Source organism: Hyla sarda, chromosome 3 (assembly GCF_029499605.1).
Source record: "Hyla sarda isolate aHylSar1 chromosome 3, aHylSar1.hap1, whole genome shotgun sequence".
NCBI classification, from domain to species: domain Eukaryota; kingdom Metazoa; phylum Chordata; class Amphibia; order Anura; family Hylidae; genus Hyla; species Hyla sarda.
In genome coordinates this window covers 362,591,547-362,609,612 of record NC_079191.1, presented here as the reverse complement: position 1 = coordinate 362,609,612, position 18,066 = coordinate 362,591,547, and the positions used below count along the sequence as shown (strand labels likewise).

The following is an 18,066-nucleotide window of genomic DNA, read 5'->3' as shown; positions in this document are numbered from 1 at the left end:
TAATGTATTTTTTTGAATTTGGAAGCTATTACTTTATACTTTTAAGCAATAAAAACCCGGCCCTGTTCTCTAGTAAGCCTTTATATCGGTATAGAGCATTATAAGACAACATTTCTTTCATTTGTGCTGTGCTCAGAGAAATCATACATGTATATAGCATCATGCACCATCCATCAAATAGGTGCTCATTGGTTTCTGAAATCCTATCAAAGAAATTTTGAGAGGTCAATGGGTAAGGTGCTATGGCAGGGGTACAGAGTGAAGGGAAGTCTTCAATGACTTCCTCTCATTAGATTTACCTGCTGCATTTTCCTGTTTAGGACAAATCCCTCTAGATGACGTTGACAAACAGTCGTCATCCTCCGGCGTGACCTGGATGCCAACCTCCACAGGATTGGACGCTTTCTTCAGCTCACTTGGCGTAGGTGAGGGCGGCTTATCCACAGCCTTCTCTAAGCAAAGGCTGCCATTGCATTGTTTCCGTTTGTGCTCAATAAAAATAAGAATGTCCCCCAATGGGAAGTTCATCTGACACTGGCCACAGGTAAGAAGGTCATGGTCCCCTTCTCCGGTTCCCAATGTGCTGTTGTCTGGTTCATCGTCTGTTAAAATGGCTTCGACAGGTTCGGCTGCAGTATAGAAAACAAAGAAAACATCAGCTCTTTTGAGAAGGGAACGGAGAAACAAGCAATAGAGAGGCAAGTTTTATACCCCAGAATGTGTCTGAGAACCCCCATATGGTCAAAAAAAACAATAGACAATGAAGAGGCATTATGAGGCTGCATACCTTACGAGTGTACAAAACTTTGCTAACATGGTTGCTGTTGTAAGGTGACTATGTCATTATAGACTGCAAAGACATTATGAATGAATATGTAGATGATGCCTGGAAAATTATTTAACCCCAGAGTGCTGAGAGGCAGAGGAAACGATAGAGTCGTATTCTATTTGTATACATAAAATATTGAGGAGAATATATAACTGCTTCTAAATACCTTAGAGGACCTGAGTCACAAAAAAAGCTTTTAGGTATTTTGTGATCTGTATGAATACATTGGTACAATCTGCTGCTCGTATGTTTACATTCATGTTGTACCATCATGTAGAAGTCAGTGTGGTCAAGTGAATGCCACGTTTCATAACCACTGATAGAAGTCTATTTCTTAAACCTGAAATACCTATTGTACCGACTGTCAAACTTGACAGATTGCCTTACATGGAGATACAAGTCACTTTTCCAAAATGGTAAAAAAAAAAAAAAATGATGCTTTTAATGAAACCTATAGGCAGGGATGAAATCATATTGTTCCTAGAAAGCATTTGAACAAGAATAATTCTAACAGCAGATCTATGGACCTTCTATGAAGCTGGCAAAAAAAAAAAAACTGTGAACCAGGTTGTGTGATTCGTCACACAAAGGCAATGGTGACATTCCAATGTCAATTAGAGCACAAAGAAAACCCATTTTGAAAATATCATGGTGCCCAATACAACTATCAAATAGTTAATCCATCTGACCTTCTTACGCAGGCTGCCAATTTCACATTTTAATGAACTTAAAGCCACAGAGAATCAAAAAATAGATTTTAATTTGGTCCTTGACTAGTGGAATGGATCCTGGTACAGTGCAAAAATCTACTGAACTCAGGTTAAATTTATTTCAGCCCCACGTAGAGCGAATATTGAAAAGGGGAGATCTGGAGTAGCTCCCAGTTGTGCAGTATAAAATAATATTGAGAGTGACACCTTACTACACCTGAGATTCAAGTAGGACAAAGTGTTACTTTTAAGAAGTCAATGCTTCTAGGATTACACCTATTAGGTGGTCAGTATGGGCATAGTCATGCCATGACTCTTTTAGTGGCATCTCACCAGAGACAGGTAGGATGACAAGAACTGTCTGTCTGGATAGTTTAATCGAGACTGTGCACAAGTTCAAGATCTGTTCACGTCACTAGGATCTTGACACTTGAAAGCCATAGTGAAGCCAACTTTATTGCTCTAGGACCATCTAGGGTGCAGTCTCACAGAACAGGCTCAGACATAGTTAAAAGATATTTGCAGAAAACAGTAGGCAAAGTCTACCAAGTGCAGTCACCAGGCTGATTTACAATCAAAACCAGGAAATGAAGTGCTTATCCAGAGGTAGCTGATTACCCCTCCACATTTCACCTAATTAATTTTATAGGAGGCAAAGTTCTTGAAAATAACAAGATGATCAGATGTACAGATATAAAATCCATAACCTTAACATTTCCGATGCTCTCCACGTAAATTATTTCTAATTAGCTGGGAATACATCCTGATAAATAAGTGCATTTCACGTGCGGAGAGTTGGCTCCTGATGTATAGAGATAGCACAGAGGAAGGATTCCATTATTTGGCATTATTATTAAAATCTGATGCAGCTGTGGGGAGCAGATCAGCCACTGAATGGACACTCGTGTCTATTCTATATAGAAAAGGCTGCAACGTAAACACAGCTATATGCATTATGTTTATTAAGCATGAATTGTGTTTTTTTATGATCCATTTATATTTTAAAATTTTTGATTTTGCAATTCGACAACTTTCTTGAATTTACACATACTCTTTAAGTTTTAGTACTATATCGTGGAAGGAAAATTATTGTGTTTACTCGAGAAGATGAACAGAATAATAATGTTATCCCGAGTCTGGTCTGGTCCAGTATTTACTAAAAAAAAAATAAAGATATCGGGCAAGACAACCAGCATATTTTTAAAGTGAACTTTACAAATAATAAAAGGCACAATGGGAGCTTGAACAGAGGACTCTATCCCTCCCTCTTCCTCTCTCTGTCCAAACACGTGGATGAAAGGCAAACATGTCAGACAGTCAACAAGGAACCTCTCTGTTTTAGGAAAAACCTGTTTCCCTCCCCTCCCCCTCTTGCACAAGACTTCTTGCCTCCCTTCATCGTAGTTAATAAAGAACAGAACAATGTAAACTTTAAAAAAAAAAAAAGAATAAGCCAGACACAGCATGCCACGAGCAAACTTCAACTTGTCTATGAATACAGAAAAAAAATGATAAAAATGATCGACGAATTTGACCAGCAATGAATTTGATAAATATGTATATGTAAATAGTAAATCTAAAAAAAAAAATTTGTTTACAAAAATAAATGTAAATTTGTAAGAGATAGGAAATATGTAGCCGAGGCAGTTAAGGGTTGATTTTTTTCATCTGTACGTGACGGTATGTGATATCTACCATTGAAAAGAAAAGCAGCCCATTATAGATTAATATATGTATATATGTGCTTCAACAGCATAGTGCGGAAGCAGCTGAGGACACAGTTTTTCAAGGTAGTTTAATCCACTGCCTGCATGGCCTCATTTAAATAAAGCACCATAAATTGTAGATATGGACAAAGAAATGAGGAGAATAAAATGTGCTTCCCATTCACCCCCACCATGAAGAAAAACAAATTATGAAAATGTAGGAATATATGTTGAACCGGTCAGGTTCAAGTTTGTATGTGTTTCCTGATCTTTCTCTGCTCCCTAGCGGTCAGGTCTGGTATCACACAATGTGTCTTAAGTAAAACCTCATGTTGTCGATCAAGTCCATTCCCCCCCCCCCCCCTTCTGTAGCTTCCTTGGCAAAGGAGGGGGAGGGGGGTTAGGAATACCAGAAATAAACATTAATGCAGACAACAAGAAGCGAAATAACAGACAATGATCAACAATAATCCGACAATCTGTAACAAATTAAAGCTTATAGGGTATGGTTTCAGGATATATTGGAAGCACACCCATTGGCAAGTCCCATTGGGAATAGGATACTATAGGGTCATATGTGGTTATCTGTTACAATGTAACTTTACTAATCTCCGATGCATTCCATCTGTAAAGAGAATGTCATATACCCAAGGTAAAATAGATCAAGGAAAGAACTTAATCCCAATACAAACGACTGCTCTGATCAATATCTGGGAAATTGGAAAGGGATTGATTGAAGTTGGGGGATAAGTGGAACATGTCCGGTTACCCTATCCAGTATATGGTTAGGTGAAGGTAACCTAAAGAAATACAGATTGTCCCTGCCTGCCACAAGGCATTCTAGGATTGTTTAATAATACTGTGGACGCCTTAAGAATACATACATGTAGATGTGGGCTGACAGCGATCTGACGCATGCTAATTCTACCCCTGCAAGTTTACAACAAGCTGCACACCATTCACTCATTGTCCCCAGGATCCCTGAGAATTCATCCCAAAAAGAATGCTAATACCATGCAAAATGCCCCCCAACCTGTGTTGTTGTTTTTTTTTATATCTCGTATAGGTTACAACACAGCTGTCAATGTGATTCCTTCTATCGGGGATCTGCCTCTTCAGATGATTTTTTTTTCTGGAGATTATTTTGCTTTTCCTGTCTCAGTTGTTGGCAGGAGATTCTGCACACGCGGTGCTTGTAAACATTCAGACACGAGATTTTTCCCAATCAAAATCCACTTCCACTTTTTTGAAAATCTTCCAAAAAATAGTAAAAGAGAGAGAGAGAGAGAGCGAGAGAGCGAGCGAAGGGAAAGGAAGGGATTTTGTCTGCCAGCTGCTATCGAGGCAAAGTTTTCAAAGAAGAGTTTTGGGGGAAGAGAATTCTTTGAAAGAGCAGTGGCATGTAAAACACAAGCTGTCCCCTGCACAGCTCTCACTGTGTGCTCGCTCTCACTGGGCTTCACAGAGCAGCTAGTACAGCAGGACACAGGCAACCCTGGGAGCATGCAGCGACCCTCAGCTCGCCTGGCTGATGCAGTCCACAAAGCAATGATCTCTTGCAAAACCTTACACCTTTTAGGTGGCAACTTTCAAGCGTGCAAGTTTCATTTGAAGACTGAACCACATAGGGTGCGTTTGTTTCTATATGACTGTTTATTAAGTTACATGATCTCTGTCAAGTGTCCAGTCTGGAAGCTTCAGATGCTTCTTCCTGACCATAACCCCTGTGCTTTCTTAACAGATGGGGGAAGAAAAAAGTATGACATTTCTACGACCGGAGACAACTAGAAGAAAGTGAAAGGGCTTCGAATAGGAATGAATTGACTTTCTCTGCCCGCCCCCCCTCCTATCAGTGATGCTACGTCTGTGTGCAGGTAAAGCATGGATTAAGCAAGGTACTTACGTGAGTATTCCCGTTTGCTTAAGTGCTGGGGCTTGCCTTGCTTGCGGCGAGACATGTTGGTTGGTGGGTGGCTTGTGAGAGCTCGGTTCACATCGGGAGAGCAGGGTTAGAAAGAAGGAGACTCCAGAGAAAATATCTTCATCAAATGCCTTTGACATCCAAAATAAATTAGAAATAATACAAAGATGGTGCAGGGAAGATGAATTGTGGGACAGCCGTCATGCCTTTTTTTTTTTTTTTTCTTTTTGGAGGGGGGTGAAAAAAAAGAAGAGATAGATAGAGAAGGAGAGAAATGAAAAAAATGGCAAAAGCCCCCCTGAGCTGCAAGTTCAAGTGCGGACGTGACGTCCCTGCAAACTTGAACGTCAGGAGCTGGATGGACAGAGACATACAAAACATGGGCAGGGCCAGGGGGAGAGAAGAGGAGGAGGGAAGGCAACACCAATGGACATTCATAAGGGGCTGGACAGGAAAACCAGACCCGGGCAAGCCAATGGACAGTGATCAGAAGGAGAGGGGGTGGGAATGAGGGCACTCACAGTACAAGGGGGAGGGTGAGGAGAGAAGGGGCTAGACACAAGCTGCTGCTTATTGAAAGCAAAAAAAATACATATATATAGAAGCTCAGTGTTGGGCTGGAATCTGATCCTGCTCTGGAGATGCCACAGAGAAAAGAGATCACAGCCTTTATCACATAAACACACTATGTACGTGGAGATCTGTGAGATCCCAGCCAAGGCTTACAGGCTGCAGGCTAGGAGCACAGGGCATCTGTAGGGAAATAGGTGACATGCCAGCTAGATGATGCCCGGGTCCACAGCGTACACCGGGCGCTGCTTACAGGAGCAAGCATGCTAAAGTTTTACACATGTGTAAGGGACGTGTGATATAAGTTAAACGGAAGGGAGGGGTTAAGAAGTTGTGTTTGAAAAAAAAAAAAAACTAGTGGAGAGGTGCAAGGCATGGTAATGCATTACCCATAGAGAGTGCCACCATAGCTAGGTAGCTGGATATCTCATATGCAAAGAAATGAACGTAGACTGAAACAGAGAGAGAGGAGGCCATTTAAATAGGTCAAGTACACAGTGGTCAGTCTGAGTTGCAGAATTCAGTATGCAATGGGTTAAGCCGAAGGAGGAGGAGGAGGAGGAGTTGACGAGGAGGGAGAGATAGGTATGTGCAGACAATAAAGCAGAGAGGACATAAGATTCTATAGCTAGAAGGCCACAAGGAAAGAGGGCAGAGTTCAACTGGTTTAAGGTGACTGGTAAAAAGCATTGATTGGTCACACGAACAGAGAGCGGAAAAAAAAAGAGGAACAAGGGTTCAGACATTGTGCTTCCTTGACCAGTTCAAAACCACTAACAGGCGACTTATCAATAAATACACCTTGTCCAGCTCAGCGATAGAGCAGTCCCCGCAGCTGTGCAGAGTCTACACTGATAAGAGAGTACAAGAATGCACAAGGAACAGCACTGTCACACCAGCCATATGAACAAAAGACGAAAAAAAAGGTTGCAATGTTTTATTAAGTGTAGTAATCCATTTCAGGGATGCTGCCCCTTTATGGAAAACGATCAAATTAGGCAAATGAAATGTGATATTATCCAATACTCCCATAATACTAATGATAGAGAAACTTAACATGGAATAAAAGAGTATTAAAGTGGAGTCCTACAAGATACACCCCGAATAAAGAAAATAATGTCAAATAAACCCGAGTTGGGTTTCTGCTGACAGGACTTTGTCTTGGGGGCACAGACGGCTTTGAAGAAGCTTATTAAGGAATGTGCAGAAAAGCTGTTGGAAATAAGACACTGCCTGAATCCTACACACAAGTTGCTGCTGGCAGATATCCCTGTCTTATAGAGGCAATGTCGTTTTCAGCAGTAGCACCCCCTAGGATCTCAAGTTTATTCTGATACAATAAACTACTTCCCGACACAATGTAGCGACAACATTGCTCAGATAGATTAAGAAAATCCTTCAAGTTACAAATTAACAGATCCAAAGGGTGGGATTTAGAGGGTTCTTCAGTGAATGAATTTCCTCTGCAGCACTGAATTCAGCTAAGAATTACTTGTACACCAACATCTGTTACTTCCCTTTATTATAGTTATGATAAGATGCTGCGGATAAATTGTTTGGGACCCTCAAGACTCCTCAACTACGCCATTCACTGAAGTGTCGAACTTTTCCGTGGACACCGGCTGCCATAATTCCTATCAAGGTTTGTATAATGATGAAATGCATATGGTGGTGAATGGCGAATGCATCATTTCTTGGCTGTGCATTATTTATTGTCGATTGGGTTAGTGCATGCATTGGAGGGGAGAGGTGTTTACATTGAGGGAGGGAGGAGCGGATGGGGAGGTATGGCTTAGCATAATACACTGTGCCTATGTCTAATGTCTACTCCATACGTATTATATATGGCTTGTTAAGTTTACCTGACGACGTGTCAACGTGTGGGAGCGCTGAATGGGTTAAGTCACTGTGTTAAGTGCTTGATATTTCTGCATCATAAGCAACAGAATCTAGGAGATAAGCAGCAGTGAGATGGTGTTATTTATGGCTGTGAAGCCCATCTTCATAGTGAAGTCACTTAAAATATTATACTGGGGGGCATTCATTGGGTTCATTGCATTGACTACACTTTAATCCTAGAGGTGCCTCTATTACTGTACAGGATAACTCTTTAAGAATATACCTTATGTCTAGACTTAGCCATCAATGAGCAGTGATAGGGCCTGAGGAAGAGACAGTCCAAGAACCTCTAGTTCATCACATATAGATAGATAAATGAATAAATAAATAGATGGATGGATAGATAGATATATGGATGGATAGATAGATAGATAGGCATATAGATCAATAGATAGATGATAGATAGATAGATAATTGATAGATAGATAGATCGATGATAAATAGATAGATAGAACATAGATTTATTAATAAATAGACAGATCTGAAGTAGATCGATAGCTAAATATTATATAGAAAGGTAGATAAATAGATAGATGGATAAGAAAGAAATTATTAGATATGAAGATCAATAGGTCAATTTATAAAGGATAGATAGATAGATGCATAGATAGATAAAAGTTAGAAAGACAGGTAACTAGATAAAACAAGATAGACGGATAGATTTGAAGTTAATAGATTGCAAAAAGGGAAATGGATGGACAGATAGATGATAAATAGATAGATAGATGGGCGATTAATTGATTAATTGAAAGGCAGATATTTAGATATGAAATAGATAGAGAGATATATAGATAGTACATGTGTTACATTTCCTCGCAGAAATTTCCTTTATCTACTTCTTCGCTGACTTCAGGTCTCTCTGCACCCTGTATTAGCAGTGTAACTCTTTACAGCAGAATTCCTCCTAAAATGTAAATCCCATTTAAAAATTTAATGTAATTCAGATTGCCATTTCCAATCGAAAAATCCTGTAAACATCGTAGGACCAACCATCTGGATTTACCATAACACGTCCATAGAAAAGTGAACGTTAAAAAAGCATTTAGCCACACAATGTATGCCTACAGGAGCTGGTACGATGCACATATATATTGATAGATGACATGGAGAGGAAATGTATGCATTGTTCTAATGATTGGACCACACTAGCATGGAAAACAATTCATTATATAAGTTTAAAAATGCAAAGGGAGGTTATGGAAAACCCTTTCGTGGTTCATTTCAATCAATAAATTGCATTGTTATATTGATTTCCTTAAAGAAAATTCACAATAAATTCTCGAGCACTTAGTTACAGTAGATTTATTTATTGTTGTGCTGCTGTAAGACCGAAAAAGTGACTTCCCGACCACAGTTCGAGCGCACTCATTACACTACGCTGCCCACTAAGGGACTTCATGGTCAGCAATGTAACGTTGGATTAAACCCAAGAGTTTACAATCTACACTGATGGTCTTGAGTTGAATAAAGATTGTTTTCGGAATCATTTTTAATTAGATTCCTCTTACGACATGCAGGTAGTATACGGACAGTAGCTTAGTCCACTATATTTCAGATGCCATTGTTTTCGGAATTTGGCTTTTGAATTTTCCTTGCAACATTTTCTCTGCACAATTGCTCTATTAAGCATGTTTTCTCATTCCTGTTTGGTGTGCAATAAATAAAGGGAATGTTAAAATAATTTCTTGCAAGTCAAGTTTTATTGTATTTTGCAGCAAAATGCCTGCAGGGATATTCTATCAGTCTGGTAATCGCTGTGGATGAGGCTTTATTCACTTGTCCTGAGGTGGCACGAAGGCGGTATCTGTCTGAAGCCCAATACTCATGTTGTCTTGTGCTTCCTTTCTTCTTGTATTATGCACCAGCTTCATTCTTCAGGCATTCATGTGAGCTTTGTCTTCTGGTGGCAAGTTTTTTTTTTTTTTCTCCCAAAACAGAGTTCTCTAAAAGAATGCACACATCTATTGGCGCAGTTAGAAACTGGCCGGTGTAGATGCGACTAGATCTATATCCTAATGCACTGAGAGAGTGTAAATCATAGAGGATTTCATAGCTCTTTCAGTAGTTTTCTGTATGAAGTATGAGCAGCGTGGCCTCCAGACGTAACCTTTTAGAAAAAAAGACAGTGCTTTTATTTTATGGTGTAAAGTGCTTTTAGCTCCAGGGCTCGGGACGTGAACATGGTCAGCAAACAGTTCCTGGAGTTGAGCTTGATGGAGCTGCATCACCTGCTCAGGAGCGGTGTCATGGAATCAGGAGGCAAAGGGGTTAATAGTTTATCTCAATGGTAATGACAAGATCACAACAATATCTCCTGGCATGGCTTTCCAGGCCAACACCTTTCATTATTTACTTGAGAATCAATCTGCCGTCAAGGAACGGCTTGGGATACGTGTCCATTTTGGTGGGAAAAAATATGAATTACATGGGAGGTAAAATTACAGTTCTGCACTAATGCCGGGCACAGTCCTGTAAAATATAAGGTTTTATTGTAGGCTTCTGCAATAGGAGAGATCACTTTTACATTATGGAGGCAACCATTGTATACTTATTCTGAGGTCACTCACGTGAATGCTGCAGAATTGATGGGGACTTTGTAAAGGGGTTGTCTAGAGTTGCTGTATTTTATTTCAAATAGGCCAGGCTGGTAGAAAAAATATATAGCTTTCACTGATCACCTGCTACTGCTGATCAGCATCTCACTGCTTCCTGGTCCCTGTATCCACACACAGGAAATGGCTCATTGGCCGCTGTAGTGACGTGCCCCAGGGTCACTACGCACTATTGAGTGGGTATTTCCAGCATGTCTACATGGGTTCCAGGTAGCAGTGAGCAGCAGCGGAGGACTCAGCAAGTGCATGTTCTTTTTATACAGAAATGACGGACATTCTTTATTAAAGGTTCGTAGCTTAAAGTGGTCATTCTATAGAAGAGCAGCCTAAAAAACAGCAGAACTCAGAACTGGGTATATGGAAGATAAAGCCGTAGGTATTTAAATAGAGTTCAATAAAAACATTGTTCAACAGTTTTAATTCAGACCTGTTAGCAGGTTTTTAAGGTATGTAAGTAAGGGCATGGATGGCTGTATAGGGCTTTTGACCCTGAATCCATACATACCTGTCATTAGTTAATTGACCCCTTCAGCGCTGATATATCAAAGTTTAAATAAATCTGCAAAGGAGGCTTTGGAGCCCATTGGGTTCAGCCCCTTACTAGTTAGCCATTCCCCTCTGTGCACTGATCACCTTCTCTACCCCTTAATTGGTAGTCGCTAGACTGTACTGAAATGCCCACCTCTCCCCTGCAATCCCCGCCTACCCCCTGTTATCCCCGCCTCTCCCCTGTAATCCCCGCCTCTCCCCTGTAATCCCCACCTCTCCCCTGTAATTCCCACCTACTCACTGTTATCCCTGCCTCTCCCCTGTAATCCCTGTCTCTCCCCTGTAATCCCCACCTTCCCCCTGTAATCCCCTCCTCTCCCCTGTAATCCCCACCTCCCCACTGTAATCCCCACCTCTCCAGTGCAATCCCCGCCTCCTTCCGGTATTCCCCGCCTCTCCCCTGTAATCCCCACCTCTCCCCTGTAATCTCTGCTTCTCCCCTGTATTCCCTACCTCTCCCCTGTAATCCCCGCCTCTCCCTGTAATCCCCACCTCTCCCCTGTAATCCCTGCCTCTCCCCTCTAATCCCCACCTTTCCCCTGTAACCCCTGCCTCTCCCCTGAAATCCCCACCTCTCCCCTGTAATCCCCACCTCTCCCCTGTAATCCCTGCTTCTCCCCTGTATTCCCAGCCTCTCCCCTGTAATCCCCGCCTCTCCCCTGTAATCCCCTCCTCTCCCCTGTAATCCCCACCTCTCCCCTGTAATCCCGAATCTCCCCTGTATTCCCTGCCTCTCCCCTGTAATCCCTACCTCTCCCCTGTAATCCCTACCTCTCCCCTGTAATCCCCGTCTCTCCCCTGTAATCCCCACCTCTCCCCTGTAATCCCTGCTTCTCCACTGTATTCCCTGCCTCTCCCCTGTAATCCCTACCTCTACCCTGTAATCCCTGCCTGTCCCCTGTAAACCCCACCTCTCCCCTGTATACCCCGCCTCTCCCCTGTAATCCTCGCCTCTCCCAGGTAATCCCCACCACTCCCCTGTAATCCACCCCTCTCCGCTGTAATCCCCACCTCTCCCCTGTAATCCCTGCCTCTCCCCTGTAATCCCTGCTTCTCTCCTGTATCCCCCGCCTCTCCCCTGTAATCCCCTCCTCTCCCCTGTAATCCCTGCTTCTCCCCTGTAATCCCCACCTCTCCCCTGTAATCCCCGCCTCTCTCCTGTAATCCATGCCTCTCCCCTGTAATCCCTGCCTCTCCCCTGTAATCCCTGCCTCTCCCCTGTAGTACCTGTCTCTCCCCTGTAGTACCTGCCTCTCCCCTGTAGTACCTGTCTCTCCCCTGTAGTACCTGCCTCTCCCCTGTAATCCCTGCCTCTCCCCTGTAATCCCTGCTTCTACCCAATATTCCCCGACTCTTAATCTCTTCCTCTCCCTATCATCTAGGAGTTAATGTCCAGTGGACTCCAAAGGTTAATTGGTATATCTTTTTAAACTCTGATATCTCAGCATTGGAGGGGCCAATTTACTACTGAGAGGTATTTACAGATATTGGGTGAAAAGTCCTCTACACCATGGCTTTACTTTATACCCTAAAAACCTGCTTACAGGTCCACTTTAATTTAAACAATCAAAGGCTGGGCTTCCACGTGGCAGTTTTATTGGAAAGCACTTTTTGAACCAAAACCAGAAGTGAATTTAAAAGGAAAGAGAAATATAAAAGACTTTTACTTCTCTTTCCTCATGGATCCACTTCTGTCTTTGGCTCAAAAACTGCAGTGGCAGCTTTAAAAAAAAAAAAAAAAAAAATGGCAAGTGGAAACCCAGCCTAAGGCCATGTTCCTACCAGAATCTGACGGAAAAATTCTGCTTGGAAATTCCGTTGCAGCAGAGTCCCTTGTTTTCAATGAGGTTCTGCTGTACCATACAGATGGCGGAATTGCTGTGATAGATGTTTCCACCATGGAAATTCCAATTCCAATCTCTGCTGAAAGAATAAGCATGTCAATTCGGAAATGCATTGCCGTCTGTGAAGATGGCGCATCTCTGAGTGGTCGTGGCAGAACATGCTATTTGTAGAATGTCTGCCTGTGTTTTTGCGGGGAACATTCCGCTGTGTGAACATAGCCTAAGAGTGTCTAGACTTAGGGTCTATTCACATGGGCGGAATTTCCGCACCAATTCTGCTTCCTTGGGTGATTTCTGGCTTGTGCGAATTTTGTGTGGAATTAGTGGGGAATTGGTGCGAAAATTTCACATGCGGAAGTTCAGAAGTGTGGAATCCCATAGAAGTCTATTGGGCTTCAATTTGAGGTGGAATTCTGCTAGCGGAATTTCTGCCGTATGAATAGACCCTAATGTGGATTTAGTGTGGAATTGGTACGGAATTGGTGTGGAAATTCCGCATGTGGAAATTCAGCAGTGTGGAATCCCATAGACATTTATTGGGCTTCCATTTGAGGCAGAATTGCGCAAGCAGAAATTCCGCCCGTGTGAACAGACCCCAAGTTTTAGACCACTTTTAAATTGGCTTATTAAGCCAAAATGTGTGCCAAATGTAAACCACGCCCCTCTTTACAAAGCCATGCCAACTTCCCACTAGGCCATGCCTCCTTGCAGACCATGAGGACAAATCTCAATCCTTGTTATCTAATCTATATATCTAAAACTCAATGGTCCTCATTTACTATTGCAAACCCGAAAAAGGGGCGTGGCTTCCGGGAAAAGGGGGCGTGGTCAGCGAAAAGGGGCATGTTTCCGACATTTTCACAAAAAAACTACATATTTACTAAGGTTTTCACATAAAATGTGGTGGGTTTGAGCTGAGGAAAACCAGACAGGTCAGAGCATGTGTAAAAAAAAAAAAACTAAATTTAGGGAAAGTGGAAAATGTTGGGAAACCTTAGTAAATACCATGGAAAATAAATTGTAGGGAATTAAAATCCACCAAGAAACCTACACTCCACTCTTAGTAAATAAGGGCCATTGTGTGTATATATGTATGTATGTGTGTATATATGTATGTTCCAGCATCACGTCCAAACGGCTAAAGATATTAACATGAAATTTGGCACACATGTTACTTATATGTCAACAACAAACATAGGATAGGTGATTTAACCCTTACTCATCCCCATTTGCCAGGGTGGGGTTTTTTGTTTAAAGTCCCACTTCCAAACGGCTGGAGATATTTCAATTGTCCACTTAAAATATAGGATAGTTAATTTAACCCTTAACTGACCCTGAGGGTCAGCGTTTTTTATTTAAAGTCCCATGCAAATCAATGGGAAATGTATGTTCCCACATAACTTCCGTACGGCTAGAGATATTTCAATACCTGGTACACATATTACGGGTCGGGAAATGAGGACGGGATGGGAGGTCGTGATAGGAGGTCAGGATAGGAGGACGAGATAGGAGGACGGGATAGGAGGATGGGATAGGAGGTCGAGATAGGAGGTCGGGATAGGAGGTCGAGATAGGAGGTTGAGCTAGGAGGATGAGATATGAGGACGGGATATGAGGTCGAGATAGGAGGACAGGATAGGAAGTTGGGATAGGAGGTCAAGATAGGAGGTCGGTATAGGAGGTCGAGATAGGAGGTTGAGATAGGAGGTCGGGATAGGAGGTCAAGATAGGAGGTCGAGATATGAGGACGGGAAAGGAGGATGGGATAGGAGGTCGAGATAGGAGGACAGGATATGAGGACGAATAGGAGGACAGGATAGGAAGTCAGGATAGGAGGACAGGATAGGAGGACAGGATAGGAGGTCGGGATAGGAGGTCGGGATAGGAGGACGAGATAGGAGGACGGGATAGGAGGATGGGATAGGAGGTCGGGATAGGAGGTCGGGATAGGAGGTCAGGATATGAGGACAGGATATGAGGTTGGATATGACAACAATATATGAAGACAGGATATGAAGTCAAAAGCTTCCTCTGTTGATTTTCCTCCACAACAAGGATTAGGAAGGAAAAACCGGGCAACGCTGGGTACTCAGCTGTTATAAAAGTATGTCTAATAAACTGTGCACCAGTTTCGAGCAAAGTTGCACACACATTGATCCCCCATCCCCCCTGTCCAGTCCTATAGGGTAGTCATAATCATTCATGACATGCATACATTTGTTAGTGGTCTAGTTGAGTATAAAAATTTTAACATGTTCAAATTCCACCAACATCGCCCGGACCCACCTATACAATGTCTCATGTTTATGAGAACCATAGAAGAACACGCCAACCAACTCCTACGGCCTGTAGAAACCGCGTTCAACCGAACAGGAAGTGGAGATAAGATGTAATATAAGTTTATTGGCCCTTTAAGAGACGGTCTAGCAGGAGTATTTAATATGTCAGCTATTACATCAAGCATATTATTTCTGCTGTTCTCCTGCCCTTTTGTAAGATGATAATAATCCATGACCGACAGACCCAAAAACATGGCTGCCCCTCCCCGTAAAAAGATCAGGAGTGTATCCGGGGCTGATGAGCTCTGCGTACAAGGTTCTTTCTTCACAATTATTGTGCGCCGGTTAAACATAACCATTTGCAGGAAATTGTTTTTATTTATTTGTTTACATGTGCATAAGGAGGGATTTATATGTTTCCTGCTGCCTTCCCCTCACAGCCAGGCAATCATAATGAACTGCGGGAGGCGCCATAAATATGCAAATTGCCAAGAAATTACTAGTTTTACTGATCTTACCTTTTTGAACGTTAGAGAAACCGGCGAATTCATTTCTTCAAGGGTCGCTCCTTTATACGAGATTATACGGCGCAGTTTACATCGCACTTTAGATGCCCGTGGACATGCTCTTGTATATAGGGTTTATAAAGTTATGCAATCGGTCAATAAAAAAATGGGAACTATGTATTTTAGTCTTTACAGATATGCAGATATAGCCTGGGAATTCCTCATTTAACCCTCCAGGGGGGAGATGCCTTGTTTCTGCATTGTAACACCTCGGTGATTCTACGGTAGACTTACCTGGAGCATTGTGTTCAGCCACATGTGACAAATTCAGCTCAGCTACATCTGCAAATAGAAATGCCTTTTAGCTTATCAATATATATGGTAGTGTTTCCCAAAAAGGCTGCCTCCTGCTGTTGCAAAACTACAACTCCCTGCTGCTCCCTACAACTACAACTCCTGCTGTTGCAAAACTAAAACTCCAAGCGTGCCCGGACAACCGTTGGCTGTCCGGGCACGCTTGGAGTTTTAGTTTTGCAACAGCTGGAGGCACCCTGGTTGGGAAACACTGCTATTTGGGAACAATAATATGGATTATACACTTAATATGATGTGTCATAAAAGTCTTTTTTCAACCTTATAAACTATAACCATGATGGTACTCAAAGCAGACCAATTCTTAGAAAACATACAAATGTAATATCCTAATAAGGGTCATGATGAAACACAAACAGTATTGCAACCAAAACACAAAATCGAAAGGATTAAAACAATAAAATAATAATAAAAAATAAATAACTATTTTGGAAACATGGGGGAATGTGCCATACACCAAACTTATCTTGGGATCGGCATTTCTAACAATGATGGATCCATGTGAATGGGCAAAAACAATTCCATGTGACCGGCGGCAATGTAGAAAACAAATTCTTTACTTTAATTTTTTTTTCTTATTTTTGTTTGCTGTTATTGAATCCTGGTCGAAAAAGAGAGTGCGTGCCTCCAAAATATTGTCCCGAAAGGATCGGTCGTGGCCATTGATACCAAGTGTCATGTTAAGAGTCCACCGTACCTGCAATATAGTCCAACATGTGGGACTATAGGGGGGGAAATTGTCATAATTTTCTTAAAATATTTCAAAGGGGTCTGATACACACGGAAATCAGCTCCCGCCATTCCCACATTCTATAGGGCTGGATATAGCAAGGAATGTAAGACGCACAAGTATTGCCACTTACCTTGGAGATACCGAGTGTAGCCATTGAAACTACTGAATCAAGTGGCTGTTTGATCTTATCTGCATCTGTGAGCCGACTGTCAACCTTTTTCCCGGCTGCATATTAAATCATGTATAGTAGCTATATCAAGCTGGGATGATCTGTTAATTCTAAATTTATTAACCCTTGGAGTGCAGTCATCATGTTTAATCTTCTGTATCCAAAATTAGTTTTTTATTTTTTTTTTATTTTTTTCGCAGAGTTAATCATTCAGGAAGATCTGAGGGTGATTTAGATTGGAGATACCATTAATGAGCATTACATTAGGATAATTGAAATATACAGCCTTCCCATGACTGATGTCAGGCAAACAGGAATAGAGACGTAACATATAGAACCTGTCATACCGAAGTGGACCGGGGGGGGGCGGCGCATACTGATCCCAACCTACATGGACGTCAGGAGGTCGGATAGTTGGTGGCAGGCACCATGGTATATGGGAGTATGAAGACTCAGGCTACAAAAAATGACACTTTGTCACATTACCATTGAATGGACCCAAATGCTAAACTGTAATTTATTTATTTATTTATTTTTTTGTTTATTTATTTTTTTAGTAATGTTTTTATGGACTATATGGGCATTTTGTTAGTAACCTATTAGTAAAGTATTCATTATTGTTTGTACATCTAGTCTACAGTAGACAGACAGATATGAGATAGATAGATAGACAGGCTGAAAGACAGAGACAGGCAGATGGATAGATAGATAGATAGATAGATAGTAGAAAGATATATAGGTAGACAGCTAGATTGATAAGAAAAAGATAGATAGATAGATAGATAGATAGATAGATAGATAGATAGTAGAAGGATGTATAGTAGGTAGATAAATAGGTAATGATTTAATGCTGCAGATTCTATGCTGCATAGTCAATCACTCATATAGATAGATAGATAGATAGATAGATAGATAGTAGAAGGATGTATAGTAGGTAGATAAATAGGTAATGATTTAATGCTGCAGATTCTATGCTGCATAGTCAATCACTCATATAGATAGATAGATAGATAGATAGATAGATAGTAGAAGGATGTATAGTAGGTAGATAAATAGGTAATGATTTAATGCTGCAGATTCTATGCTGCATAGTCAATCACTCATATAGATAGATAGACAGATAGATAGATAGATAGGTAGGTAGGTAGGTAAATGATGAGATAGATAGATATGAGATAGATAATGATTTAATGTATGCTAACACATACTATACATGGTGCAGATTTGATGCTGCAGATTTTATGCTGCAGATTCGATCACTCATAGAGATAGATAGGTAGATGAATAGATAGATAGATGGATAGATAAATAGGTAGATGAATAGATAGATAGATGGATAGATAGATAGGTAGATGAATAGATAGATA

General features: G+C 41.4%; 1 protein-coding gene and 1 long non-coding RNA gene across 6 annotated transcripts in view; one reads left to right on the top strand and one right to left on the bottom strand.

Moving 5' to 3' along the window:
* Positions 1 to 7,372, bottom strand: part of BCL11A (BCL11 transcription factor A) — a 150,496-nt gene extending 143,124 nt beyond the window's left edge. For 2 of the 3 annotated variants that reach the window (XM_056567695.1, XM_056567694.1), the window contains exons 1-2: positions 5,149 to 7,372; positions 300 to 629 (exon numbers count right to left, since the gene is read on the bottom strand). In XM_056567695.1, the coding sequence (XP_056423670.1) occupies positions 300 to 629; positions 5,149 to 5,203 (385 nt within the window). In that variant the 5' untranslated portion in view covers positions 5,204 to 7,372. The remainder of the gene's footprint in view (positions 1 to 299; positions 630 to 5,148) is intronic. The other variant, XM_056567696.1, reaches the window with a different exon arrangement.
* The window catches only part of LOC130362746 (uncharacterized), a 106,890-nt gene that overhangs the window by 49,404 nt on the left and 39,420 nt on the right, over positions 1 to 18,066 (top strand). The window contains exons 1-3 of one of the 3 annotated variants that reach the window (XR_008891549.1): positions 4,413 to 4,874; positions 4,987 to 5,140; positions 7,265 to 7,378. This is a non-coding gene — a long non-coding RNA (uncharacterized LOC130362746). Of the gene's footprint in view, positions 1 to 4,412; positions 4,875 to 4,986; positions 5,149 to 7,264; positions 7,379 to 18,066 lie in introns of those variants that run through there. The other 2 variants (XR_008891548.1, XR_008891550.1) reach the window with 2 other exon arrangements.